General features: G+C 43.0%; 9 protein-coding genes across 9 annotated transcripts; 7 read left to right on the forward strand and 2 right to left on the reverse strand.

Annotated features, from left to right (window-relative positions):
- Positions 1–14: 14 nt before the first annotated feature.
- Positions 15–1,502, reverse strand: BCR41DRAFT_363569 (NADH-ubiquinone oxidoreductase complex I, 21 kDa subunit-domain-containing protein). The gene is made up of 4 exons (XM_022025904.1): positions 1,300–1,502; positions 750–857; positions 439–603; positions 15–321 (listed from the first exon to the last, which is right to left on the reverse strand). Exons 1-4 carry the CDS (start codon positions 1,448–1,450, stop codon positions 248–250), a joined length of 498 nt encoding a protein of 165 aa, XP_021876056.1. The 5' UTR covers positions 1,451–1,502; the 3' UTR covers positions 15–247.
- A 119-nt stretch (positions 1,503–1,621) lies between these two features.
- Positions 1,622–4,140, reverse strand: BCR41DRAFT_328881 (P-loop containing nucleoside triphosphate hydrolase protein). Its single transcript, XM_022021712.1, has 3 exons — positions 4,054–4,140; positions 3,713–3,848; positions 1,622–3,608 (listed from the first exon to the last, which is right to left on the reverse strand). The coding sequence occupies exons 1-3, from the start codon at positions 4,082–4,084 to the stop codon at positions 1,838–1,840; spliced, it is 1,938 nt and encodes a 645-aa protein (XP_021876057.1). The 5' UTR covers positions 4,085–4,140; the 3' UTR covers positions 1,622–1,837.
- A 475-nt stretch (positions 4,141–4,615) lies between these two features.
- Positions 4,616–7,676, forward strand: BCR41DRAFT_328883 (palmitoyl-CoA oxidase). Its single transcript, XM_022021713.1, has 8 exons — positions 4,616–4,961; positions 5,044–5,173; positions 5,266–5,356; positions 5,452–5,800; positions 5,907–6,039; positions 6,155–6,555; positions 6,655–6,936; positions 7,037–7,676. Exons 1-8 carry the CDS (start codon positions 4,767–4,769, stop codon positions 7,517–7,519), a joined length of 2,064 nt encoding a protein of 687 aa, XP_021876058.1. The 5' UTR covers positions 4,616–4,766; the 3' UTR covers positions 7,520–7,676.
- Positions 7,677–7,900: 224 nt separating this feature from the next.
- BCR41DRAFT_363572 (hypothetical protein) lies at positions 7,901–10,314 on the forward strand. The gene has a single exon (XM_022025905.1). The coding sequence runs from the start codon at positions 8,046–8,048 to the stop codon at positions 10,218–10,220; it is 2,175 nt and encodes a 724-aa protein (XP_021876059.1). The 5' UTR covers positions 7,901–8,045; the 3' UTR covers positions 10,221–10,314.
- An 865-nt stretch (positions 10,315–11,179) lies between these two features.
- On the forward strand, positions 11,180–15,852 carry BCR41DRAFT_328886 (P-loop containing nucleoside triphosphate hydrolase protein). The gene is made up of 6 exons (XM_022021714.1): positions 11,180–11,720; positions 11,799–12,335; positions 12,450–12,878; positions 12,972–14,166; positions 14,296–15,176; positions 15,234–15,852. Exons 1-6 carry the CDS (start codon positions 11,492–11,494, stop codon positions 15,788–15,790), a joined length of 3,828 nt encoding a protein of 1,275 aa, XP_021876060.1. The 5' UTR covers positions 11,180–11,491; the 3' UTR covers positions 15,791–15,852.
- A 389-nt stretch (positions 15,853–16,241) lies between these two features.
- On the forward strand, positions 16,242–16,835 carry BCR41DRAFT_363574 (hypothetical protein). The gene has a single exon (XM_022025906.1). The coding sequence runs from the start codon at positions 16,327–16,329 to the stop codon at positions 16,537–16,539; it is 213 nt and encodes a 70-aa protein (XP_021876061.1). The 5' UTR covers positions 16,242–16,326; the 3' UTR covers positions 16,540–16,835.
- Positions 16,836–17,723: 888 nt separating this feature from the next.
- On the forward strand, positions 17,724–19,163 carry BCR41DRAFT_363575 (hypothetical protein). Its single transcript, XM_022025907.1, has one exon. It carries the CDS (start codon positions 18,097–18,099, stop codon positions 19,120–19,122), a length of 1,026 nt encoding a protein of 341 aa, XP_021876062.1. The 5' UTR covers positions 17,724–18,096; the 3' UTR covers positions 19,123–19,163.
- A 2,628-nt stretch (positions 19,164–21,791) lies between these two features.
- Positions 21,792–24,877, forward strand: BCR41DRAFT_390295 (hypothetical protein). The gene is made up of 5 exons (XM_022028204.1): positions 21,792–22,275; positions 22,447–22,585; positions 22,698–22,817; positions 22,918–24,294; positions 24,401–24,877. The coding sequence occupies exons 1-5, from the start codon at positions 21,812–21,814 to the stop codon at positions 24,632–24,634; spliced, it is 2,334 nt and encodes a 777-aa protein (XP_021876063.1). The 5' UTR covers positions 21,792–21,811; the 3' UTR covers positions 24,635–24,877.
- A 542-nt stretch (positions 24,878–25,419) lies between these two features.
- On the forward strand, positions 25,420–26,234 carry BCR41DRAFT_426288 (Rhodanese-like domain-containing protein). Its single transcript, XM_022030714.1, has 2 exons — positions 25,420–25,616; positions 25,797–26,234. The coding sequence occupies exons 1-2, from the start codon at positions 25,488–25,490 to the stop codon at positions 26,136–26,138; spliced, it is 471 nt and encodes a 156-aa protein (XP_021876064.1). The 5' UTR covers positions 25,420–25,487; the 3' UTR covers positions 26,139–26,234.
- Positions 26,235–26,816: the final 582 nt, after the last annotated feature.

Below are 26,816 nucleotides of genomic sequence, written 5' to 3' on the forward strand. Positions count from 1 at the left end.
AAAGTAATTTTTCTGAGAGATTTATTCCTTTGACGGACAACGTTAGAGGTTTAGTTTTACTTATTATCATTTTGGAGTCATTATCCTCACTTGTTAATGCATTGGTGGATTAGGAAGTTATTTCGAACAACATATCAACAAAGCATGCATTGTATTTGCACGCCTCTAAATACGAAGCATGATACATTTTTTTTCCCCTCTTTCTTTTAATCTACTGCGTTCACTTCAATTAGTCAATCAAATACATCTACTTGTCATTCTGAGTAGTGTCCTGAGAAAGATGGTATTTGTGGTTTGTGGTATTAAACCAGGGGAAAGCAGCTAAAAAAGGAACCAACAAAAGAAAAAGCGGCGGATATATAAATATAAGTTAGGACCCATAAATATAAGATATGACACTGAAAGGAAAAGTATTGACTTATAAAAAAAGAGTCTTACAGAACTTGAGCGCGGCATATTTGGAGTTCCTTGCAGCAGCGGCTTGAGTAACGTCATCCATAGTGGGTTCTCCATAAGCAGGAAGACCCTTGGCAGCACGATCCTCCATCTCGGTACGATTCATAGCCTGTTCTCTAGCATTTTCATCCCATCCCCAAAAACGAACTATAAGAAAAAAATTATAATAATAATAATAATTTTTTTTAAAAAAAAAAAAAAAAAAAAAAAACAATCAGATTCTTGGATAACTAGCTTTTTGTCATTCATATTGATAATGCGTAGGATATATATGTTTTTTTGCTGGTACGTACGACTTGACTTCTGATAAGAATAAAGGAATCCTCCCATGAAACCCATGGCGGTGGCAAGGCCCAATGCAACATTGATTCCTTTTGGTCCAGCAGCAGGTCTGATTCGCTCTATTGATATGAAAAATAAGAATAACTGACATGAGCTTACTTACCCTTTCAAAAAAAAAAAAAATCCTGAATGGTCCTCGCCCATAGTAATGCTGTTGTTGACTAGAGGTTCCAACAATGTTTGCCTTCATTTTCTTCAATAGATTATCCCCATGAAATTTAAAACATTATCTCGAGGAATCATGGCCATTGCATCAGAACAATAGCACTCAATCCTAACGTAATGCCCAATTGGTCCGTTTCCTTTATTTTTCACCTTTGCTTTTATCTTTTTTTGCCTTTTTTCCCTCGTGTATTTTGGATCACATATCCGTGTACTCATCGCTCGATATTCCTGTCGTACTTTTTTTTTTTTTTTCCTTTCTTTCTTTCTTTCGTTCTTTCTTTTGCCCTTCAGTTATTATAAATATCGTTTCCTTTGAGAAATTTGTTTACTCTTTACCAAAAGCCAAGAGGATAGCTGGTGCTCCGGCTGTCAGAGTGCCCCAGGCGACATAATCCGAGCCACGCATGTAGCGTACGACACGCAAAAAGTGGGGGTCTGAGTCGATGACCGGATACTCTGTCTTGATGTATTGTTCTGAAGAAGACATTGCTGATGGAGAAATGGAATAGTTTTTGAGCGGTGCAAAAAAAAAAAGTTTCTGAACGGTGATTTACATTTCCTTTGATCCAATTTACATGGGAAAATAGAGACATAAGCACGTGACCAAGCTCCACCAATATTCTTTTTTTTTTTTTTTTTTTTTTATTAAAAGATATTGCAATTTGCTAATGTACAAAGGCGTCAAGGGAAGAATGCCAATTTTTACACAAATTAGAAAAGAGGAATAAAGTGCCTTTGGAAAAGACTAGTGTTATCGATAGGATCCAGTTCCATTGCGGAGCGGGTATATCACTCAAGACTACCCAAAGTCCAAGCTATCCTCACAAATTTAACAAAAAAAAAGAAAAAAATGTATCCAAAAGCACATGGTCATTTAGAACCAACTACTTTTGTTGGAATAATTTCCTCCGCCACCATAGCCACCACCGCCACCATAATAATCATGGCCATTGCCACCACCACCACCACCTCCATATTTGCGGTAATCACGATTACCTGCTTGACCACCTCGTCCGCGACCTCGTCCACGACCTCGTCCACCACTGTTGTAGGATGACTCACGGTTTAAAGTCTCAAGCCAACCTGGAACATCCTGATTAGCTTCCTTGAGCAAGTCGATCAAATCGCGCACCACGCCTTTGTTACCACGGTTAAGAAACGCTGTCGCTAAGCCGGTGTTGCCGGCACGGCCAGTACGACCAATACGGTGAACATAGTCGTCAATATCTGTTGGTAGATCATAGCTCACAACATGGGTCACATTGGGGATATCTAATCCACGCGCAGCAACTGCAGTTGCCACCATGATAGGACAGCGCCCAGATCGAAACATGTCTAAGGCACGTTCACGTTCATATTGGGTTCGATCACCGTGAATTGCGGTAGCTGGGAAATTTTGGCTGAGTAAGAAATCAGAAAGAGAATCGGCCATACGTTTCGTCTCGACAAAAATCAAGGTCAGGCCTAGGTCCCCTTTGGTCTGGGAATGGAGGATGTCTAGAAGAACAGAGCGCTTGTCCTCGTCCTCAACGTATTCGATCTTTTGAGTGATATTTTCCGATGTAGACCCAACCCGACCAACGGATAAAAAGATGTAGTCCCGCAAAAAGTCACGAGCCAAATGTTGAATATCGCGAGGAAATGTGGCTGAAAACATTAGTGTGTGGCGGTCCTGAACTCCAGGCATATCTTCTTTTTCCACCAAGCGTCTAATCTGAGGTTCAAATCCCATGTCGAGCATACGATCGGCTTCGTCCAAGACAAGATACTTGACGTTGGCTAGAGAGACTCGGCCACGCTCAATTAGATCGACCAAACGGCCAGGAGTAGCAGTCAACAAGTCACACCCTTTATCAATCTGTCGTAGTTGCTGACCGATATCGGCACCTCCGTAAACCACACAAGATCGAACCCAGGAGCGGTATGCGAACTTGCGTGACTCTTCCCAGATCTGCGATGCCAGCTCGCGTGTTGGAGCCAAGATAAGGGTAACCGGGTAGGCCTTACGGGACCGGTTCATTCCATGATCCGGAGAAGGCTTAGGCCCGCATTTGAAAAGCTCTGAGAGGATAGGGAAAAGGAAACCTCCGGTCTTTCCTGAGCCAGTCTGTGCACAGGCCATCAAATCACGATCCGCTGCAACGATAGGGATGGAATACTTTTGGACGGGAGTAGGCTGGGTGTATTTGGCGAGTTCAATGTTTTCGAGAAGCAGAGGGTCAAGCGGAGGACTGGTGAAAGACAAGATTGGCTCGGGGACATCATGTCCGGAAGCCTCCACGGGGATATCGTCATACTTTTCAAAATTGATCCCGGTGGTCAGACGCTCTTTATCCTCAGTTCCATATAACTCGCGTTCCAGACGAGGGTTGCGTGACGCAGGAGTTTGAACGCCGTTTTTGAAAGTGCCAATGTCACGGTCAGGGCGAGAATAGCCACTAGATGATGTTTCGTTGCGGCGACCACCATATCCGCCTGAAGAAGCGCGTTCGTTCCAGCTGCCTCCGCTACCACCGCCCGAGGAATAGCGTCCGCTGGACTGGCCATTGCTCCAACCACGATTATATCCACTATCTGAAGCACCACCCCAACCTCCTCCAGAGCGGTGACTGCTGTTGTTGTTGGAACGAATAGGAGCATCCCAGCTATATGTGATCATCAACATATTCATGTTACGAACTTAGAAACTTGGACGCGTTTTTTTTTCTCTCTTACGCTAAATAATGAAGGCTGAAGAAGCTGTATTTACCTATCAGTGGTGCGTTGAACAGGTGCGGAAGTAGAAGTGGCTTGGTTCCTCAAGTGAGGTGGAACATATGGTACCCGCTGTCGTGAAGGTCGGCTGTTATTGTTGTTGCGAGCATCACTGTTGACGTCCATGTTAGCTGTATTGAGAAAGAGAGAGACAGGCCAAGCTTTTTTTTTTTTAATGTGTTTGACTCAAAAAAAAAAAAAAAAAAAAAGCTTGAGGAGAACGGGCTCTGAACAAAGCCAGAAGTAGCTTCGCCCGTAGCAATATAGACCAGAGAAAGAAAGAGTTTACGACATTGACAGAATGATGTAGATGTGCTGGATTGCTAGATTGCCTACCAAATTGGCGATTCAGATCATTGCTATTCATTATTGATGAAAGGAAGAGTATGGGCGACTAAAAAAATGAAAGAAGAGAAACCAAATATTACTCTGATTCTACCTGTGTGGTTCCTTTTTTTTTTTTTTTGTACCACGAGTAGTCAACGAAAACAATAGGAAGGATATTTTTGACGCAAAAGCAACGTGCCTCAAACCTCAGATACCTCAGGCGCAGATACAAATTGTACCCATTTGGGCAATGATGGGTGGATGGGCTCGTCTTGTCCACATGACGAGCAAAACCGTTTCAATATAATGAGATAAAGATATGACATGACACGAGAAAAACGGGTAAAGTACACCCGCCAATCCAAATCCCCAACAACATGAACCCAACGGCGAATTGGTCTGTCCACTAATCACCGACTCCGGGGCAATGGTCTTTTGCTTTTCCCTTGATTGATTTCTGCAATAAGGTTAAATACGGTCCTTTCCCCACACAGAGCACATGCGCTTGTTTAAACTGTGTCTCATAAAGTCATCCATCGGCCATCGTTTCATTCGTTATCTCTTTCTATCTCCTCTTTCTCTCCTTTTTATCTTCTCTCTTTCTATCTTCATATTTTACTTCTTTTTTTCCTTCAACTTTCTTCTTCTCTTCACCTTTTTTTAAACTTTTATCTGCACCGCCCGCATTTTGCCTTTTTTTTTAGTCTCTACTGTTAATTACTATGCCATCGGCTGAAAACCAACAGCAGCTCGATATTGCTGCCGAGCGCAAAAAATGTACATTTGACCCCGCCTTGCTCACTCCACTTTTTTATGGTGGTGAGGAAAAAATGAGACGGCTCAAGAAGATTGAAGCCATGGTCGACAATGATCCTGTCTTTGATCGCTCCGATCGATACTTCCTCGGAAGAACAGAGGTAAATTACATGTCTCATTGCTGACCTGCGCGTGAGATTGACATCCCCATTAACCTTGCTCTACCTAATTTACTAAAACTAGCGTTTCAAACGAGCGCTGCCAATGGTGAAGCGATATGTCGAGCTACGTAACGAACATGGGCTCACTCCCGAAGAGTCTGCCTACTTCAAAGTCTATGTAGATGATTATATTCCGGTTCACCTTCATGAATGTAGGTGAAGGAAACTCTACTATTGCTCATGTTGGTTAAAGAACATCCCATAGGTCCTAACCAACTTTTTTGTTTCCTTTCCATTGATCAAGCCATGTTCTTACCCGTCTTGAGATCCCAGGCCAGCAAAGAACAGCTTAAGAAATGGGGTCCTCTCTCCGAGAATTATCATTATATCGGATGGTATGTGTTGGACCTATCATTCAGCATCCTTGGAAGAAAAAAGTCTGTGCAACCAGGACATTACGCTCATTCTTTTATTTTTTCCCTTCATGCAGTTATGCACAAACCGAGCTTGGGCACGGGTCGGCATTGTCTCGGCTCGAAACTACGGCCACACTTGACATTGACCGTGATGAATGGGTGATCAACTCCCCCACGCAGTCTTCTGCAAAGTTTTGGATCGGATCCCTGGGAAAACTGGCTAACCATGCCTTGGTTCAGGCTAAACTGATTATAAAGGGCAAAGATTATGGTGCTCATCCATTCTTAGTGCCAATCCGATCATTGAAGGATCACAGTCTCTTACCTGGTGTATTCATAAGGGATCAGGGCCCTAAACAAGGCGCTATTTCGATGGACAATGGATATGCACGTTTCAATAACGTGCGTATTCCACGAGAGAATGTACGTTTTTGCTCTTGAAGCTTTACGTCAAAATTAGCCTGTCAATCCTGTCAATCCGGAAACATCAGGTCATTAATTATTTTTTTTTTATTCGTCTTTAACACAGATGCTTATGCGGTTTTCGCAAGTCTCACGAGATGGCGTCTACTCAAAGCCCATCCATCCCAAACTGGCATACGGAGGTATGACTGCCGTTCGTGCGACACTGATTAATCATTCAGCTCATTCCATGGCCAGAGGTATGTTGATGTTCGATTTTTTTTTTTTTTTTTTTTTTTAAACAGATAGGCTCCATATATACTCCATACAGACACTAATATGGAATCTTGAACCACGCTATTTTACAAATTTCAGCTGCAACGATTGCTACCCGGTACTGTGCTGTTCGCCGTCAGGGTAATGTAGATATCGCAACAGATCTTGAGACGCAGGTTCTAGACTATCCAGGAGTCCAATCCCGTATTCTGCCTTTGATTTCGCATGCATTTGCTACAATTTTTTCAGGATACTGGATGAATGAAATGTACGCCCAGTATAATGCTGATATTTCAAAAGGAGATGTCTCCTTATTGAAAGATGTCCATGTTTATTCTTCTGGTCTGAAGTCATATTGCACCAAGCTTGCTGCCGATGGTATCGAAGAGGCGCGAAGATGCCTTGGCGGGCATGGATATTCCTTGTTTTCAGGAATGATTGACTTTCATCGACAGTTTCTTGCAACAGTGACATATGAAGGAGAAAACGCACTGTTGACTGTAAGCATCTTTTAAGGCTCCCCTCTCGAAGCATTATGGTTTATCTGTTTGTTTGTTGCAGTGGCCTAACACTTTCGTCGTTATCCATACTTGAAATAGCAACAAGTGTCCCGTTATTTGCTCAAGCTTTACAAAGATACTATCCGCGACCCAAACATTCGATTGTCGGCTCCGTCTAAATACATTTTGTCACTTGTGGACTATTCTACCTTCAAGAATCAAAAGTGCCAAGCACAATCCATCAAAGACTTTTACCAGGTTGAGATTGTTCTTGCTGCTTTCCAGCACCGCGCCGCGCGTCTGATCTTTGAGCTCGCAGAGGCTGACAAGGCTGGTGCTACGTGGTCCGATCTCAACCTTGAGTGTATGCGCCTCTCCAAGGTATGGATGAATCATGACAATATTCATTTGACTGCTACATATTCCTCTTTACTCGATGACACTGATACGATTGGGTCTTCTTTATTGTTTGAATATGCAGGCCCATGTTCAATACATCATGATTGAAAACTTTTACAATGGCCTGGAAAAGCGATATAATGCATCTTCAAATCCTACTTTGCAACAGAAGAACCTACTAGCTGCAGTTCGTTCTGTCTATCATCTTCATGTCTTTTACACTATTGAGACGGAGTTGAGCGAGTTCTTAGAAGATGGTTACTTTTCACGCGATCATGCCGCGTGGATTCGTCAAGGCGTCAAGGATAATCTGAGAGCCGTACGGCCAAATGCAGTTGGGTTTGCAGACTGTTTCGGATTCACTGACACGTTCCTTAATAGCGCATTGGGATCATGGGATGGCCGGGCATACGAGCGCTTGGCGGAGATGACAGAGCGCGAGCCACTGAACTCGGAGTCGATGACTGACAAGAATGGTGTGATTTGGGGGTACGAAGAGTATCTCAAACCTCTGATCTATGGTCAGGTTGGGGCATACAAGGGAACAGGCACGTCCAAATTGTAGACAGATTGATTTGTAGCTTATTTCCTCGATATAACAGTTTTTTTTAAAAAGCAATCAAAGGGGCTCTGCGCAACCTCCTAGGATAGGAGGGGGTTGCATGGGGCAGGCAACAGCTCCGCATGCAAAAATAGGCAATAAAGACAATGCTATAATTAACTGGCTCAATGCAACAGCAAACAGATCGAAACGGTTCAATAAATTTAATAAGAAAATTAATATAACTCATAACTCAGACGACCAGACAGTGATTGATGTGAATCAAAATGAGCCATTGTGCATTGTGTGGATGTGTGTTGTATAATGAATGAATATGCTCTGTTTATGCATGGCTCCGTCAACTGTCTAAGCATCGCATCTCTTTGTTTTTTTTTTTTTTTTTTTTTTTTTTCTTACTTCTTTTTTCTCATTCTCTTCTTTTCTCTCTTTGTCATTCTCATTCTCTTTGTTTCATTCCCTTATTCGAGAATCATAAAACTCGAATCCCTTATACATTCATCTTTCTAAAGTCAAGTTTCACTTACCAAACATGTCTCTGATGCAACCGCCTGCCCTGCCGCCTCCAGTCAATAATGCAACTAAACCAAAAAGATCTGTTTCATTCTTGCAGCAGGCCGTTATTTCTGGTAGCGACTCTGACACTTCTGCGAGTCCTAGTGGGCACATCCGATCCTCGTTTCAACCTGGGAACCGAAAGGGTTATGTTCGAAAGGATCCTGTTCAATCGGATAGCGAGGCTGATGATGACAATGATGAAGACAACGTTCTCAATGAACATGACCAGGAGAGCGAAAACGAAGATGACGATAGTTCTGTGAAAGAGCATCATGTGGCAGTACCTTCTCTGAGCCCAAATCAGACTCTCCAACAACAAGGCCCCGGAAGAGCATCAGGACGACCAGGACGACTAGGACAAAACTATGTCCGCAAAGCTCCTCTTAACTCTGACACAGAGACAGATGAGGATGATGAAGAGAAACGAAAACCTGTGCAGTCAACACTGAAGGAGATAGACAACACCGATAGTAGGAAAGATAATAATGAGATCCACAGCGAAGATGATCTTGAAAAAGATGTTGAGGAGATTTCTCGTTCAATTGCTCAGTCCCGGATTTCAAAACCAGGGCAGAACTACGTCCGCAAGGCACCTGTCAACTCGGATACTGAATCAGATGAGGAGCAACCAAGCCAGAAAACAAAAGACGCATTTACCAAGCCTGCGGTCGAGCCTCCTACATCGCCTTCGCAACTCGACTTTACGTCGCCACAGGAGAATGTCAATATTGTGCCTGCCCATTCTACCCTTGGCACGGTGCCACAAAGCATTGTAAACAGTCCAACGGTCGGAATGAGTATGAGCAATCCAAGCAGTTCGAGCTTGAATAGTTTGAATAGCTTGAATGGTGCAACGGCTGTGCCAAATGTAGCTAATCCAATGTCGATCTATCAGCAACAGCAGCAAGAAATGTTGCTTATTATGCAGCAGCAGCAAATCCAGATAGCCACGATGCACCAACAGCAACAAGCATATCAACTCCTCATGCTTCAACAACAGCAGCAGCACCAACAGCAACTTCAAGCCATACAAATTCAACATTCACAATCTCCTGGCTCTAATGGATCAATAAACGCCGCTAATGATGACGATGATGACGATCTTCCATTGGGTGAAAAGAAAGAGCAGTTACCACAGGTCCCAGCATTTATGAGAGCACCGCCTCTGCAGCATGCTCCTATGGTCCATTTGTCTCCAGACGCTCAGTCCTCAACCCTCTCACTCCCTTTCTCAGCCTCACGCCCATACTCCACTCCACTACAACACTTAGATCTCCAGCATACCAGACAACCATCAACCTCATCTATCCATTCTTTGAATTCTGTTCACTCTGCCACTTCAATCCCTCAAGCCCTTCTCCAACCAACTTCTACACCTTCACCAATGTTGTCAGCACAGCAGCTCCACCATCCACTTCAACATCAATATCCACTTGCAAATCCACAACCCAGGTTCCCTGATTATGCTGGGGAAGAACAATTCGGAGGGCTGGCTGGAGCAGGAGGTCCTCAGCTTCTCACTAGCGGTTTTCCTGCTGGATATCGTGGCAGTCTCGGATCAGCATCATTCGCTCATTTGAATCTTGACCGTATGTCAGTCAATTCACTTCACTCTGCAGGTTCTAATGGTTCCAACAATGGTGGGTTGGGACAGAAACCTAACACGACTAGACACTCCCTTTTGCCACATTTCCCTCAGCAAACCCTTTTACAATCCATCTCTCCTTCTATATCCACACTACCGTCACATCCACATTTGCACCATACTTTGATTCATGTTGAGGCGAAACCGCCACCACCGCAGACTGGTCTTGTTGGCACCATCTCTGCTATGGAGCGTGAAAAGAAGCTTGCCAAGGCGCAAGGTACCAACCAACTTCAATATCAGCACCAGTACCAGCAGCAGCAAATGATGCTCAATGCGGAAAAGGAACGATGGTTACAAGAACAGCGGCGTATGGCATGGGAGACAGAACAATCACAGCAACAACACCAATACCTACAGCTACAACAGTTGCAACAACTACACTTACAACAGCAACAACAACAATTGCATCCATCTCAATACATGTTACCAACTATCCCCACTATGCCTTCATGGACAGTTGCAGACGATGAAGATGACGATCGACCTCTTGGAGCCCAATAACCCAATAGTCCAATAAAGAAGGATAGAACTAAAATTCGCCATGATTTTTAAATTTAAAGTTAATTTTTTTGATTTTGAAACATTAAAACTGCGGATTTGCCATCATTGAAAATTTATCCATCATGAAGAATTGATAAAAAGCGGGTCATCCATGTTATATTTTCCGCTTGATCTTTACCACTTTATCTCTCCTTTCCATGTTTTCCTCATTAACCCCTGAAGATAATAGCGTGATGAGTCCAGAAAATTTCCCTGGGACACACCGTGAACCTACACTTTGTTCTAAACTGGTAGATGCCATTAAATGTCTTTGTATTTTGTATTTCTTTATTTATGATTCAAAATGCATTTCGCATAAAATTGATATATTTTTTTCGGTCTTTTATTTTAAATATGATCATGAAAAATGACGTGAATACAAGGATATCGATGAAGTCTGCTATCAGAGCATGTAAGAAATTTTGACCGCCAATCTTCTGTTTGGTTCGAATTCGGCTTCTGGCTTGTTGTCGTCTCGCCATATTAAAATTTTATAATATTTATTTATCTTGTTAGGGTTTTCTTGACTTTGCCGGCGATTTGTGCTTCTGTGTTATTTGTATTCCGACTCATCTACTTCAAATATCATGGGAAGGCGCACGGTCTTGGAAGAACAGCCTGGATCTACTACCTTTCACAGCTGCTCATGTTGTTAGGATGTGTAGCATTGATCACCGGGTTTTTCCGTTCAAACAAATCAATGAATTCATCAATGTTCTGGGCTTCAGGATCCATGCTGTTAGCTTGGGTAGGTTAGGAAGTGACTTCTGTTCAGATTACATGGAGATATGGTTGAAATCTCTATTATTATTATTATTATTATTATTATTATTATTATTATTATTATTATTATTATTGTTGTTATTACTAAATGGTTCTTTTTTGAAAAAATAATAATAATAACAATAATAATCAACTAGTTGTTGGCCATCGTCTTAAACAACTTTGAACACAGGTTCAGTGTTCGTTCATCCGACTTTATCCTATCCTATTACGTTTTTGCCATTATTGGCGCTGGCATTGTTCTCTATTCGACGCTTGTTTCAGATCATCGTGACCCACAAGTGTGGTCCTCCTCTATCCTCATCTGGTATTTGGCCACACTTCTCCTTGGACTTTGTGTAGAGGCATGGCCAAGAGGCAACACGTCTGTTCAACAAAGGTCAGGCGCCAGCCTGTCTGAGAAGGCCAATCTTTTCTCTCGTCTCTCATTCCACTATATTCAGCCAATCATGAGCCTTGGATATAGGAGCCCGTTGCAACTGAACGACATTGCGGCTTTGATGCCACAGCGTATCAGAACCGAAAATGCCTATGTAACTCTACAAGCCTCTTGGAAACAGTCCCTCTCCTCTTACTTGGCTTTATCGAGGGAAGAGCAAGAGAGAAGACGACGTTGGCTTTTATTAAAGACAATTGGGACTGCATACGGATGGATGGGCTGGGCCCCCATCGTCCTATGTCGGTTGATCTCAACCGCTTTGGTTTACCTGCAGCCTGTTCTTCTTGGTCGTATCCTAGATTTTATGCAGTCTTCAGTCGCAGGGGTATTAACTCATCTACCATCTCAAGCTCAAGCTCATCCCCCACCCCTTTCTTATGGGATATTATTGGCATTCCTCATGTTCTTGACTTCGCTTGCAAGTTCTGTAGCAGGAGCGCTTTCGATGCAATTGAACGCCGATCGAGGAATGGAGATCCGTTCAGGACTGATAGGAATAATTTACAGGAAAGCGATGAACCTATCTCCAGAGTCTAGAAGGACACAGACGACTGGATCTATTTCCAACCATATGTCAGTTGATGCTGAAAAGTGGACTGGCGCCCTTAATACTCTGCCGCAATGGATTTCAGTACCCCTTGAAATCATCGTGGCATTGTGGATGTTGTACAATCAACTGGGATGGTGTGCTCTGGTTGGATTATTTACTGTTGTTGGATTGATCCCTATCCAGAACAAAGTATCGGATATCTTTTCAGAGATTAAGGACACGAAGCTCACTACAATGGACAGTAGGATCCGTCTGGTTACCGAGCTATTTTCATCTATAAGGACTATTAAACTGCATGCCTGGGGTAATTTTTTTTTTTTTTTTTTTTTGATACCCCGTTTTACTTTTTTTTTTTTTTTTTTACAAAAAAATTCTGATGCATCAAGAATCCTTTTTTTATTATTATTTTTATAATTAGAGAGCGCGTTTAAAGAAAGGATCGCAAGGTACCGTACACTGGAGATGGGTGTACTGCGACGGTTTGGTAAAGTTTACGCCGCCATGACCTTCATATTCTCCTCCACCATGTTTATGAGTCTATTGTCTTTCAGTATCTACGCTGCGGTTGGAGGACCTGGTGCCACCCCAGGCAAGATCACCCCTCAAGTAATCTTTGTCAGTTTGGCGCTCTTTGGTCTGTTGAGCAAACCTATCTCATGGATGGATCATTTGCTGAGCGATACTACCTCTATTTTGGTATCCACAGACCGTATTCAACATTTTTTGCTCTCGGAAGAACTCGAGAACAACAGCTGTAACAACCAGAGTAGTTCCCAGCACCAAATTCCAGGCAGAGATGAGCCGCATCTAGCTGCTATTAGCGTGAGCAACGGAGTCTTTTCTTGGAGTAAGCTAAATTTACCATCATCGCCATCACAGCAAGGTGCTCTGAGGACAATCCAAGATGATGAAAATGAAAACGCGCCTCTTTTGCAGCAAGGTGAACCGACCCAAGCGCCAATAGTACCGACTCTCAGGGATATTAATTTCGCACTTGAAGTAGGGTCCTTGACAGCTGTGGTGGGACGTGTTGGGCAAGGAAAGTCGTCCTTGATAAGTGCCTTGATCGGGGATATGTATCAAGACCAGGGAACATGTGTACATATGAATGGCAGCGTCGCATATGTTTCACAGGAAGCATGGGTAATGAACAGCTCTATCCAGGATAACATCCTTTTTGGACAACCTTTGAATCAGGCTCGATATGATCGGGTTTTAAGCGCCTGCTCACTCCTTCAAGACTTGGAAGTATTTCCAGCAGGAGACCAAACAGAAGTTGGAGAGCGAGGCATCAGTTTATCAGGCGGGCAAAAACAAAGATTGTCGTTGGCACGAGCTGCCTACCAGGATGCAGACATTTATCTTTTAGATGATGCTCTGAGTGCTGTAGACGCACATGTAGACCACCACTTGTGGAACACCCTACTAGGTCCCAATGGCTTGCTCAGAGACAAAACCCGGCTAATTGTGACCCATGGTTTACATCACCTGAGCGATATGGACCAGATCATCATCATGAACAATGGGACTATTAGCGATATGAATGGCTTTAACGAGCTTCTGGCAAGTCGTGGAGGCTTTTATCAGCTTTATACCGAGTTTTCATCAAAAAGCAAAAAACAAACTCAGAGTAACAGTGCCAGAAAGGACGAGAGTCAGCTTGAGCAAGATATATCCGATGCCGATGGCAATGGCGTCACAAGTATAAATACCTCTGGCGATGTCAATACTACTACTATAACAGCCACCGGCCAGGACAAGGCAGCAGAGCCAAATACCGCAGATGAAAAAATGGTAGAAGGTGGCGTGGGCTGGGATATGTTTATGGTATATGCGAAAGCTGCCTCATATCATAACATCTTCATGGTCATCTTCTTGTACATCTTGGTTGAGGTGGCTCAAGTCAGCACCAGTTACTGGCTCCGATTTTGGCCAGATTCCGTGGATCAAGGGAAATACACCGTTGTATATTTCTTAATCGGCTATGGTGCATTCACAATGGCATATGTTCTTTTCAATATGGCACTGTTTTATGTAGCTAATATTCATGCTGCTATCCGAGCCGCGCAACATTTGCACGATCGACTTTTAAACAATCTACTGAGACAGCCAATGTCCTTTTTCGACATCACACCGTAAGTTCTCACCTGGATAAAGGACGACTTTAAAAATAAGAGTGCTTATGGTGTACTAATGTGTTTGTTTTAATCATCACCTAACATTTAATTTTTCTTTTCTTCTTCCATCGAATGTTTTCACAATAGCATTGGTCGCATTATTAACCGCTTCTCTACCGACGTGGACGCCGTGGACGAGAGTATTATTTGGAACTTCATCGATGTTGTTTATTGTCTAGTAGCCATTGGGGGCACGTTGATCGTGATCTCCATCTCGACTCCTCAATTCCTCGTAGTGATGCCGCCACTCACATTGGCTTATCTATATATTCAACAGTATTATATCAGTTCGTCTCAAGCGCTCAAAAGATTCATGTCTATCTCCAAGTCACCGCTTTACCAGCACTTTAGTGAATCTCTGGCAGGTGTCTCTACTATCCGAGCTATGGGGGCCACGGCGCGATTCATACAGATGAACGAGCAACGAGCAGATATATCTGCAGAGACTGCACTTGCGTTTGGCATCAGTGGTCGTTGGCTCAAGATTCGGCTCGAGGTCCTGGGGGCTTTAATCGTTTTCACAGTAGCGTTCCTCGCAGTTCTGGCTCGTAGTCAGCTTGGTGCCAGTGTAGCTGGACTCTCGTTGACATATGCTATGTCGGTCACACTCGATATTTCCTACCTTGTACGAGCATGGAGCGAAATGTCGAATCAACTCATCAGCGTGGAACGAATTGAAGAGTATGCAGAATTGAGAGAGGAAGCACCGGAGGAAACGGATTTCGACCGAAATTTGCCTCAAAACTGGCCAAGCAAAGGTCATATTGTCTTTAGCCATTATTCAGCAAAATATCGCGAGCATTTAAGTCTTGTCTTAAAGGATATTTCGCTAGAGGTCCAACCCGGTGAGAAAATTGGAATTGTGGGTCGGACAGGAGCAGGAAAGTCGTCATTGACGCTTGCATTGTTCCGAATGATTGAAGCTGCAGGCAGCTATTGGGCAAGAGCAACAAGAAATAATGCAGGAGGTGCCTTGATTACTCATGACCTGATGATGACTAGTGCCAGCAATAGTGAGGAGATAGGAACAATTTTGATTGATGGCGTAGATATCGCAAGACTGGGCTTAAAGACTCTTCGAAAGCGCCTGTCGATCATTCCACAAAATCCAACGCTCTTTGCGGGCACTATCCGTCAGAACTTGGACCCGTTCGATGAACTTGAGGACATCGAGCTGTGGACAGCACTTGAGCGTGCTCATTTGAAGGATTATATCTCCTCACTTACTGGTGGCCTTTCTTTTGAAGTTGCGTCCAATGGTGAGAATTTTTCAGTAGGTCAGCGATCGTTGATCTGCCTCGCGCGCGCATTACTCTGCAAGTCCAAGGTCTTAGTCATGGACGAAGCCACAGCTATGGTGGATGTAGAAACTGATGCGCTAATCCAGAAGACAGTCCGGAAGGAATTCAAGGACAGGACTGTATTGACAATCGCTCATAGAATTAAGACGATTATGGATTCGGACAGAGTGTTGGTTTTGGATCGAGGATATGTGAAAGAATTTGATGCACCAGAGGTGTTGCTCGCCAGAAAAGATGGATTTTTCTACAGCTTGGTAGTTCAAGCGGGTGCACACTCTTGAAGTACACATCTTCCCTCTCCTACAGGTTCGATAGGACTCAAGAGCAACGATCTCTTGGGTAGCGGGTCTATCTTTTGTTAAAAAATACGTATTGGTCAATAATAAAAAAAAGTCCAAGGGTACAAAGATTGCAACGAAAGGTAGAGGGATATTAGTTGTATTACGCGTGGAGACAAGCATAGTCCGTATTCCGAGAAATAAAAAGAAAAAAAATTGCCTTTTTTGTCAATAAGGCTTTTCAGCACAGCAAAGAGTGTGATACAGTATAGCCCGTTCCATTTGGTCGCGATCCCTTATATTTTTTGAATACTCTTAAATGTATTGGCAGCCAATTGACTCGCTTGTTATTGCAAGTGGTGTGACTGGTCATTAAAATTAATTTCAGTTTATTTTGTATCCACTAATCTGTCGAACCAGCTTAAAGGAATCTTTGCGCAAAGCCTTTGTAGTCATAGGCGGGTCCGCCTCACCTAGAAGCTACCGAGTATAAAAGCCAAAGAAACTTCCTTCTTAATAAAGTCTTCAGTTTTCCCCATATGTCTTATTCTTCACCTGCAGTTCATTTTGCCTTTTATCTTTTTCCCCTTTTCACAACAAGCATTTGTCTTCCGGTAACTCAGTTTGTGAGCTCACCTATAAAGCTCCCATCTTTTCTTTTGACATTCTATGGCGCTGTTCGTAGTCAAGGTTATTTGACTCTATTTTCTCTTGTCAATCTTGTTGACACTCTTTGTCCTGCCTTTTCCTGATTGTGTCTATCTTTCTGTCCCTTGAGCAAAGATATTTTTTACAACAATGCCACCAAGCCAATTTATTATGATTAAGATATGTGGGGTCTATATGTTGTCTAAATAGTCCTCCCCATAAAAAAACACCATCTAGACCAAGCATAGAAATAAAGAGATTAGTCAAGAAAGCACTGTCAAGCTAATACTTGCAACTTTTTCAAGACGAAGGCCTTTCCCGACCTAGTCATGTTTGTAGTAGCTCATGAAAAATTTTAGACAGACAAATAGTAACTAGGGAGCAGAAGTGAGAATAGGATGTGGGTTCACACATCACATCCATGGGGCATTTATCCAAATTTGTATCAAAATATAACTGCAAGTTTGTCTCGGGCACCACACCATGTGGCCATAGAGCTGTTAGTATGTCTGTATTATAAATTTTCATGTAGCACGTGTACTGTGAAATATGGAACTGATCATATCCTATTGTTGTTGCCGGCTTGGTGTCTTTCCTCCCAACCTATCAGTGAGCATTGGTGCAACGCATATAAGACATACAGGCTGTTGACGAGCCTACTTCTCACCTTCACCGTTTGACGCAGGTCAGGGTTGTGACGGTCTAGCGAAGAAAACGTAAGGGCATTGACAATACCAGGATCGCATTAGACGGTAGTTGTGGTATTTGCAGATGAGCATCGCCCTAGCTCATGGAATATGAGTCCAACGTTTTCAAGAAGTTTGGGGCTCCTCTTCCAGTTTATGTTTGCGTAGTCTTCATCTGTCAGGTCTTCACCGGCTGCCTTTAAAACACGCCGTGTTAAGGAACCCTTGTGAAAGTTTCAATCCTGGCTGAGATCTTCTTCATCTACGCCAGACTGCTGCTGTCTCTTCGTCTGGATTGTGCCATAGGCAAGTGGATTAAGAACAAGGCCATTGGTAAAATCGTTCCTTTGAGTTTGAACCGAGTTATACCTTTGTCTTGTGCCTGTAGGGGTACCTTGTCTCGATAGCCATGAAACATGCGATCTCCTTCAATGTCACAAAGAGAGCCTGTATCTAGACCTCTTTTGTTCCCTGTACACATTCAAACACTGCAGCCTTGGGAGGATTGTCGAGGGATGTCAGTTAGGACGTGTTCAGACAGATACACATACCGAGGGGGGACGTAAGGAAGTCTGTTTTTTTTATTTCTTGTTGATTGTCATGGCGAAGGCTTGATTTGGTAAATGTAGATGATTGGAGAAGACTGTAAACAATACTCGAAATCCAAAAAGTTAAAACTTGTCGCTGAGAATCTTATTGTTTCGAGTTGTTCCAAATTCATCAGCCTTTTGTTTCGTTCTCTTTCATACACCTATAAATACGTCCTGCCTCCTCTCTTTTCCCTCTCTCTCTCTCTCATTTTACAACGACATTGCTTTCGCGCTCTCGCCCGTACTCTTACACCCTCATCCCCTCACAGATCATAACTTTTTGCTTTCTTAAAGGTAAACTATCTCTACTCTAACAACTTCAGCTTCAATCTTTAGCCGCTTAAACCAACATTGCTTGCACTGTTTTACACTATACTTTCTCTAGATGGGTATTAAAGGACTCTATTCATACCTTTCAAGGAGAGACCTGCCACCAAAGGAGATTGATGTACATGAGCTTGCTGCTGAACCCCATTCATCTTTTGAGCTGGATCTGCTTGGCACTTTCCACAGCGATATACATAATATCATCCTAAGGAGATTCAGCTGGCAGAGTTCTTTCACTGCCTGCGGCCATGCTATGGCTAGTATCATTCGAAAGATCTTTGGTCCTCTTGCCACAGTGACGATACACATTGATGGGCCTCGCTGCGAAGAAAAAACGCGTGCCTATAGGGACCGAGATGCTAAGCGTACAGCAGCGGATGCAAAACTCGATACGCTCATAGCCAACATGGAAACCAAGTCCAATGAAGGCAAATGGGAATCTCGAAGCCATATGATTGCCATTAAAAAGAATCTTCGACAGCTCTTCACATTCAGTCATAACGAGAAGAGGGAGCTCGCGGCGCCATTCGGTCGATACAATAACTTTGTGATTTGCCATTGTAGAAATGAGGCTGATGTGTGTATTGCCGCCAAATGTACACCAACCAGTATCGCTGTGTCTGGGGACTCTGACCTTCTCATCTATCCTTCTATAAAAAGAGTTCTTCGTCCAATCCCTCGTCGCCATCACATGTTTGCACTCTATGAGAAACAAGAGGTCCTGCAAGCCCTTGGGTTTTCAAGGAACAGTCAACTCCTGGTCTATGGCATTATATCCGATAACGATTACACCCCAAATATCCCAACCTTTGGTCTTGCTACAAATGCTGAGATTATCTCCGCGCTCACTGACACTGATGCCGAAAAGTTGACGGTATCATATGTTCGTGAGGTCCATGCCCGTAGCCGTCGAACTCCTGCAGAAGGCCAGTTTGACCATTCAATTAATGTTTTCTTTGGTGGGATCCAAACCCAGGCCTCGCAGCAACCAACCGCTGAAAGATTCCTTCATTACCATGATAGAATGAGGACTGCGATATCTGCTAGGTACCAGAATAAAAATAATCAACCTCAACCCAGGTAAGCTCCTTCAAATGAACATTTTCCAAAGCATATACAAAAAAAAAAAGTCATCTAACCCTTGACATTGTTGTTCCTAATTAGATTCTATATCCCTAAACGCGCAAAGCCGAATCGCTATCGGCCTGTTTTCCCTACCCAGAAAAAGGAACTTTCCCCTAAGAAATATGACCTGACCAACTGCAAACAACACGACCGTCCCGTCAGCTCCAGCCGTCAAAGAAAGTCCCCCAAAAAAAAGGAAAAGGAAAAAAAAGAGGATGACAAAGAAGAGGAGGTTAAGGAGGAAAAGAAGAAAAAAAAGAAGAACAAAGGGAAGGCCAAGTATATCAGAAAGACTGATAAGACCAGGAAAGTGAAGGAGGCTACTGCCGAGGACCGACGGTTGAAGAGGGCCCACCCCACTGTTGCATTAACTCTGGGCACGTTAAAGACATGTGTAGTTGCCAAGCTGGACTCTACTTCCGATCCCAATCTCAATCCCGAGCAACTTGCTGCAACAATTCAAGGGCTCATTCAATCATTTATTAAAATGTTGAATGAGGCACGGATTCGAGCTTTCTGGGCCTGCGCCTTGTGGATCGATAACCTGCTTACCACTGGGCCATCCAATCCAGCTGATCTCCCACAACTCCTAGATGAAGTTCTTGATAGCAGGGACTTTATTTACGGCCTTGCTGCGTTGTTGTATCACGGAGTGATGAGTCCATTATCTAGGTATAGCAGGGAAGTGAAGAAAAAAGGCGAAGGGAACGTAGCCAAGCCGTCCCAGCTCAAAGCATACGAAAACTTCTATGCAAAGACAGGGCTTGGTCCTTTAAACCAGATCTATCCCGATTTGGTGATCAGCAGGTCGTCTCGGATGGTCATGGTCCCTGTTCAAGCAGCGCTAAGATCTCACTATCGGAATGCGCAGGTAAATATAATATTATAATATTTTGAGGTTATCTTATAATATGTTTATAGAAATGTTCCTAATCATTTCTTCAATATAATGTCTAGTTTGACATAGATATTCCAGGCGATGGAAGAAGTTCCATCCAATTCTTTTTTGAGCAAAATGCAACTGCCAAAAAATATCTGGATTTTCCTACGTCTGCTTTCTCGCCTCGGTCTCTTTGCCTAACGGAAGCCTGTCTCCTGGATATATTATGGTCCAACCCAACAGTTCGAGAGGAAATAGCCCAATTGTTGGAACTAAACATGAGTACCAAGGGGGCTGCAGAGGACAAGATCCTTAACCACAAGGGGATATTGTTGCAGGAGCTGTTTTCCTTGAAAGGATACAAGGACGTTGGACTGCAATCTGATGATGACCCTAGAAGGAAACTACGGACATCGTTCTTTACAAACGGCCTTACCCTAACACTTCTTGCCTATGACACATCGAAGCAAAAAAGAGGTAGAGGTTCGCAAGCTGCCCAACCTTCGGATACTCAAAGATCTCAAGCAGTCCAGGCTTCTTCAAGTGCTCAGCAGGGATCCTCGTCTTCAGGCCATGGTGCAGGTGATGGTGGTGATGATGGAGACGACGACGGGAATGAAGATGACGATATCTTGCTGGGTATCAGCGATATTGACTTGCTGGAAGTTGATGAACCATTCTTAGATGGCGACGAGGGAGAAGAAGCAGCTGAAGAAGGTACATCGAGCACAAATCCACTGTCCCCGGTGAGTCCCAGTCCCCGGCGTGAGATCAACTGGAAGCAGAGATCCCGTCTCCTCGAGAATGTAGAAGTTAAATATGACACCCAGGCAGCATGCCCTCCCCCCGAAAGTACCATTATCATTGGGATCGATCCAGGCGAGAGGTACTCGATGACAATTGCAAAGTTGGATCCAAGGAAACCTAACGAACGTGAGATCCTTCGGATTTCTAGAGCGTACCTTTACAAACCATCCAAGAAGTTTCAGGGCGAGCTAGAGAGGCGAAAGCTTAGAAGAGGAATTACAGAGATTGAAAGCCATTGTAGGTTATCATGAATACTACACATCTGCCAAGTGTCCACGACCTCACTGTGACAGTATATTGGAGAATGTTCCTTTTCGATCCAAGTACTGTCGAAATTGTAAAGCATACTTTGATCGAGATGCTGTTGGTGCTGAGAACATCGCAAGGGTCTGTGAGTCGCAGATAAGAGAGCAAAAACGACCTGCAAAATATATGCCGCCGGACGGAGGAACTCAAGGCCAAGCTTCTAGCGGTAGTGGCGGCGGTGGAGGTAGTGGTGGCAGTGGTGGTGGTAGTAGCAGATCCACAAAAAGGAAATTTTCAGATGAAGGAGGAGGAGGAGTAGAGGGATCAAGACCACCGAAAGGACCTTTGCTGGGTCCAGGAGGAGGGGAGAGACAAGCCGGCAACAACAGTAGGACACAATCTACTACAAACATGACTAGGTCCAGAAAGGCCTTCGTCTTAAAAAAATTGTAAGTATTGGCTTGATAGTACTTTTTTTTCTTGGTTAATTTATTTATTTATTTATTTCTGTGTTCTAATACATTTCTTTTTACAATAGATGGAATGTCTCGTTTTTTAATGGGACGGACTATAAACAGATTGGCGGCGCTGTCTATGAAAAAAATCGTCAACGCGTCGTAATATCAAGCCACAGTGACTGCTCCGTTTCACTAGGCCTCTTTAATTCATTCTCATTACCCTCCCTGTCAAAGTTGCAAAGGGCAGGAACATTTCCATGTCTTACATCACACCAGAGCCAATTGCGGTGTCCATGGATACCAGTCCAGAGACAACTCCTCTAGCAGACACTCCCTTGGCTCCCAGAAATGTCACAAATAATGGCTCTACCTCTTCAGCAGCTGTTGGGGATAGCAAGCCTGCACTTGCAGAACAAATACATGAGCCTGCATCTTCAACCTTGAATCCTACATCTGTTTCTACGTCCACCTCTACCTCTATATCTGTAGTATATAATACTTCTTCCACATCACTACCAAACTTACAAATCCGGGAATCATCATCGACACCCACAAATGTAATTAATGTTGGTGCTAGTAGTGCCGACCCTGAAAGTAGCACTACAGCATCCCACCCTAGACATGATATCAACTCAACTAGCGCGTTGGATAGAGGCCCACTCGGTTTAACACCTGATGAGGAACAATGGGTTAAAGAAAAGATGGAATATGCGCTATACGAGTAAGCTATAGGAGGACACTAACTAGGAGCTGTTTCATTCATTCGAAAAACAAAAAAAAAAAAAAAAAAAAAAAGAAAGCCTTATGGAATGAATTCATAAATGCCTATTCACTCAATATTTTATTTTACTTTACTTTTAATTTTTATTTTGTTTTTTCTCTTGAAATTTAGCCTTCAGGCACTAGCATTGGCAATCAAACGTTATAGATGGCAATTGACGCAGGTACCAAAGGATATCACTCGGTTGGAGAGCTTAAAGGAGAGGTATATGGGAGCCCCATTCGATTTTTTGAAATTACTTAAGAACAAGGTACGGTGTTTGTTTTTCAGTAGGCTTTTTCAACAAAAGAAAATGATAATAATAATAATAATAAAAGTCATTTTTTTTATCTTCCATCCGCTTAAAAACATTTGTACGTTAGGAGTTCCGCTATCCTGAGGGGCAAAAGACCTTACCGGCACCGTCAATAGAATGGACAAAATATCAATTTCCTCCAGCAAAACCTGTTTCACCATCAAAGCCTCCAAGAGCAACTTATCTGGTACACAAAAAAAGTCTATCTGTTTATCTGCTGAAATAGTTGAGGTCTGATTTGTTAACTTGGCTTTATATTTTCTATCTTTTTGATTCTGCTCCTCTAGAGCCCTTTATCATATGAATCAAATCCTGATAGAGATAACAGCAGGACACTGTCAATAGGACGGACTAATATCCGTTCCAAAGCGGAATCACCATCTCAGGAACGTATTCAAGTTGTAAAAGAGACTGCAAAAAACCTCGGTATCAACGTCATCCGCCCTTACCAACCACAGCAATACAACTATCATGACTCGAGTCAGGATCGAATAGATATCAATGGCGGAACAGGAGACACGGATGGCGTACTATCGTCGAAGCAAACTTCACACGAAGCAAGGCAACTTGGCTATGGTCATGGTCAATTTCCGGGAGCTCATGATATGGAGGGAATGGGTCACTCTGATTTGAGTCAATCAAATAATACTTCCTTAGGTCATCGTTCAGAAGGCGCACTTGTGACACCATCTGCTACATACAGTACGATACAGCTTCCTCAACCTCATCATCAGCACCATTTACATCAATCTGTTTGTCCCCAAACACCTGTTGCTGGACCCTCGAATCAAACCATTGATCATAATCCAGGAGTTCGCACGATCCCTCGACCGATTCAACCTAAAGACTTTGGGGCAAACGCCAATATCACTTATAATCATATGAGTGGAAGTGTCGATGTTCATTCAGGGAACACTACAATCGCCACCAAACCGAGGGGGGCGTCACGGGAAGGTAGTGCTCGCGAAGAGACGCCGAAACCACCTTTGTATAATATCCCGTGGAGTGACGAGGAGCAGCAGCAGCTGGAGCGGTTATTGGAAATCTATCCGGATGAACCTGTGGCGGCCCAACGTTTCCAAAAGATTTCAGCAGCCATGGGAACTAGAACACCAAAACAGGTCGCAAGTCGTGTTCAAAAATACTTTATCAAGCTTGTCAAGGCTGGGTTGGAGGCGCCAGGGCGAATGAATTTCTCGCTCGAGACAAAGTCAAAAGCTAAGCAAGCAGGGGTATCCTCAGCCGCCAAAGGGAAAAAACGAAAAGATGTTCAGGATGAAGGCAACGAAGCTAGTCGTAACAAGCCTACACGTCCAAAAAAGAAAGACGCGGATGCGGGGGGAGCTACAGCAACAGGATTTGGATTAGGATTAGCACCAGCATCAGGCTCAGGCTCAGGCTCAGGGTCAGGGTCAGGGTCAGGCGCAGCGCCGAAAAAGAAAAAGAAGGCCAAGTCACTACTAGGATCTGGATTCGGGCGGACATCTGGCACGCAGTATCTGACTTACAATCCTGCACCGACTGTGTATATGAGCGAAGGTGATGATGACGAAGATATACAGGACATGCTCGGTGTTGCCAGTAGCAATAATGCTCTTTTACATAGAAGCAGTTCACTGCAAGGTAGTCCCGATGGTGGAGTGGCTAGTCACTTGGGATACTCTGTGAGTTTTTTTTTATGATTTATGTATCAGGTGACACGATGACCGTACTTAAAAACTCCAATCTAATATCTTTTCCTCATTCTCTATTATTTCATTGTTATCTCAGTGTGATTCGTGTGGAGTGGAGCCAATCCTTGGGATTCGATATTCATGTATAGACTGTGAGGAGCTTGGAGGAACTGATCTGTGCGGACCATGCTACAACTCTGGCACTTATCAGAACAAAATGCACCTGTTGTCCCATCGATTTCAGCCTATTGATTCTTCAGAGCCACCAGCTTACAATAACAACTATGCATCTTCGAGTGCCTCAGGATCTGGAATTGCCATCAGCTCCTGACTTTTGTACAGTTGGTTAGCGAACGAAACAAAATAATCAAAAATAAACTAGAGACTGTGGCTTTGCCACGATTGGCTCTTGCCTTGCTAGAAAATCTGATGCTTTGCCTGAGTCTCGTTCAAGAACGGATACGTAACTCTGGTTGAAAGAAAGCAGTTGACTATATTTTGTACAGTGATGGGGACAGTCGTTACATACTCTACGGAATGCCTGTTGCATAAAAGATTAAAGAAAATACCTATGGACATACATCTCCTAGGAAACATTTACCATGGATACGCTATATCTATGTTACTCGTGCACAGCACTGTAGCTACGCTTTTGATATGATCTGAAGGATGTGATAAAAACTTCAATACATACGCCGTGGGCATGGCATGCGGGCCAACATTTTATTCTCACTTACTCTGCTATTCACCTTCTTGTCTGTCAAAAACTTTTCACTAGTGGATACATGGACAGATTCGACTCAGTGTGTAGGAACCGGTTCTGAAACAGAAGGGCATTAAATCCTTGTCAAGAGCAACAGCAGAATTTTTTTTTTCTTTTTTATTAGTGTTTACCAACCAAGGGAATACAAGGAGATGATGAAGCAACGGATGCAGCAAACCAAGCCCCACCGGTTTGTACAGGAAAAGATCAAGCTCCATGGCAATCTGTACCTTATGGTAGTCACAATTTTGTCCACCTGTCTTAATATTTAGGACAAAGCATAGTTTGGAGACGCGAAATCTACCAAAATGGCGTAATTTTACAATGTGTAACATTATAAAAGATGTTTTTATTTTTATTTTTACGCTTTTAATGTTATATTGCTTCATATTCGGACTCCTGCACTTACATCAAAGCAGCCATGTCAACTTCTACTCATCAGAAACCAGAGTTCGTCGAACAGGAGGCCCTAAAAACCCTTCTTGAAGACAAGACTAAGGTTCCAGGAAAAGATTATCTCGTAATCGATGTTCGCGATGAGGATCGCATTGTAAGTTTTGAGTTTTGTGCATGTCATCACATTACTTTTTTTTTTTTTTTTTTTTTTTTTTTTTTTTCGTCTTCACCTATAGACCCATCAAGCTATTGGGCATGGTTATTACGTTGTATTTAAAACTAAAAGACTACGATTTTTATGCGTATATATTTATGTATAAAAATGTATGTATAGGGAGGCCACATCCCAGGAAGCGTGAATATCCCTTCAAAGCAGCTTCCTGATCGACTTCCCCAACTGGTCGAGGAATACAAGGATGTTCCGACGTTGTTCTTTCATTGCGCATTGTCTCAAGTTCGGGGCCCTAAAGCCGCAAATCGCTGGTCAGAGGCCCTTGCTGAACGCGACGCAAAATTGACGGCGACAGAGGCAGCGGCGGTCGAGGCGGCCAATCGTGCTCCAATTACACAAAAAGTTAACATTTTGCGTGGAGGATTTGGTGAATGGCAACTCAAGCATAAAGATAATAAGGATTTGGTCGAGGCATATGAAGCTGAATATTGGGTCGATATCTAAGAAAACGTAACAAAGAACGAGAGGCAAGGAGTTTTTAAAAAAGAAATCTAGAGCATAGTATACAAAACAATATAAAAGATCCAGTGCGAATCCAGTTAAATACTTTTTTTTTTTTTTTACTTTGATCTTAAAATATTGAAAAGTTTGAATAGAACGAGAAATGACAATTTTTTTATTTTTTTATATTTTTTTTTATTTTATTTTTTTTTTTTTGTTTTTACAAATTATATTTTTGCTTTTATTATTGTTCGCTTGAGTTAATTATCAACAGCATCAGCAATGCCATGTGTTCCGATAGAAAACTGGGCTTCGAGTTCAGGAAGACATGGAGAGTCGTAGATCTTGCAGATACGATTATCTCCTCTTGCTTTGCGGAGATACAATCTGTATTTAATATTAGGGATTAATGGTCAGCAGTGAACATGTACACATGAGTTCAGACTCTTTAGATGTCACAATGTCAAGCGTTCCAAACAGCTTTTTTTTTTTTTTTTTTTTTTTTTTTTTTTAAAAAAAATAAAAAATATTACCTTGTTGTAGAGGAGTGAGCCATGATATTCCCTCCAATGGGCTTCTTGGTGTCCGCATTGAACATGTTCATACCATCGACTTGGGCCACGACTTGGTTTGTAATCACAACAGCAACACCAAACTAAATCCATTAAGGAAAAGGAAAAT

Source organism: Lobosporangium transversale (genome assembly GCF_002105155.1).
Source record: "Lobosporangium transversale strain NRRL 3116 chromosome Unknown BCR41scaffold_64, whole genome shotgun sequence".
NCBI lineage: Eukaryota > Fungi > Mortierellomycota > Mortierellomycetes > Mortierellales > Mortierellaceae > Lobosporangium > Lobosporangium transversale.

Coding starts and splice junctions, on each gene's coding strand:
- BCR41DRAFT_363575 (XM_022025907.1), top strand. CDS start 18,097: ATGGGTATTAAAGGACTCTATTCATACCTTTCAAGGAGAGACCTGCCA.
- BCR41DRAFT_363572 (XM_022025905.1), top strand. CDS start 8,046: ATGTCTCTGATGCAACCGCCTGCCCTGCCGCCTCCAGTCAATAATGCA.
- BCR41DRAFT_328881 (XM_022021712.1), bottom strand. CDS start 4,084: ATGAATAGCAATGATCTGAATCGCCAATTTG. Junction 3,849..4,053: donor TGATCTGAATCGCCAATTTG/GTAGGCAATCTA, acceptor TTCTCAATACAG/CTAACATGGACGTCAACAGT. Junction 3,609..3,712: donor GTTCAACGCACCACTGATAG/GTAAATACAGCT, acceptor GATCACATATAG/CTGGGATGCTCCTATTCGTT.
- BCR41DRAFT_328886 (XM_022021714.1), top strand. CDS start 11,492: ATGAGCCTTGGATATAGGAGCCCGTTGCAACTGAACGACATTGCGGCT. Junction 12,879..12,971: donor CAACGGAGTCTTTTCTTGGA/GTAAGCTAAATT, acceptor TTTTGCAGCAAG/GTGAACCGACCCAAGCGCCA. Junction 15,177..15,233: donor AACAAGAAATAATGCAGGAG/GTGCCTTGATTA, acceptor GTGAGGAGATAG/GAACAATTTTGATTGATGGC.
- BCR41DRAFT_363574 (XM_022025906.1), top strand. CDS start 16,327: ATGTCTTATTCTTCACCTGCAGTTCATTTTGCCTTTTATCTTTTTCCC.
- BCR41DRAFT_390295 (XM_022028204.1), top strand. CDS start 21,812: ATGTCTTACATCACACCAGAGCCAATTGCGGTGTCCATGGATACCAGT. Junction 22,276..22,446: donor ATGGAATATGCGCTATACGA/GTAAGCTATAGG, acceptor CTTGAAATTTAG/CCTTCAGGCACTAGCATTGG. Junction 24,295..24,400: donor CTAGTCACTTGGGATACTCT/GTGAGTTTTTTT, acceptor TTGTTATCTCAG/TGTGATTCGTGTGGAGTGGA.
- BCR41DRAFT_363569 (XM_022025904.1), bottom strand. CDS start 1,450: ATGTCTTCTTCAGAACAATACATCAAGACAGAGTATCCGGTCATCGAC. Junction 604..749: donor TTCTTATCAGAAGTCAAGTC/GTACGTACCAGC, acceptor TTTTTCTTATAG/TTCGTTTTTGGGGATGGGAT. Junction 322..438: donor ATATGCCGCGCTCAAGTTCT/GTAAGACTCTTT, acceptor TTCCTTTTTTAG/CTGCTTTCCCCTGGTTTAAT.
- BCR41DRAFT_426288 (XM_022030714.1), top strand. CDS start 25,488: ATGTCAACTTCTACTCATCAGAAACCAGAGTTCGTCGAACAGGAGGCC. Junction 25,617..25,796: donor TTCGCGATGAGGATCGCATT/GTAAGTTTTGAG, acceptor ATGTATGTATAG/GGAGGCCACATCCCAGGAAG.
- BCR41DRAFT_328883 (XM_022021713.1), top strand. CDS start 4,767: ATGCCATCGGCTGAAAACCAACAGCAGCTCGATATTGCTGCCGAGCGC. Junction 5,801..5,906: donor TGCGTATTCCACGAGAGAAT/GTACGTTTTTGC, acceptor TCTTTAACACAG/ATGCTTATGCGGTTTTCGCA. Junction 6,556..6,654: donor GAGAAAACGCACTGTTGACT/GTAAGCATCTTT, acceptor TACTTGAAATAG/CAACAAGTGTCCCGTTATTT.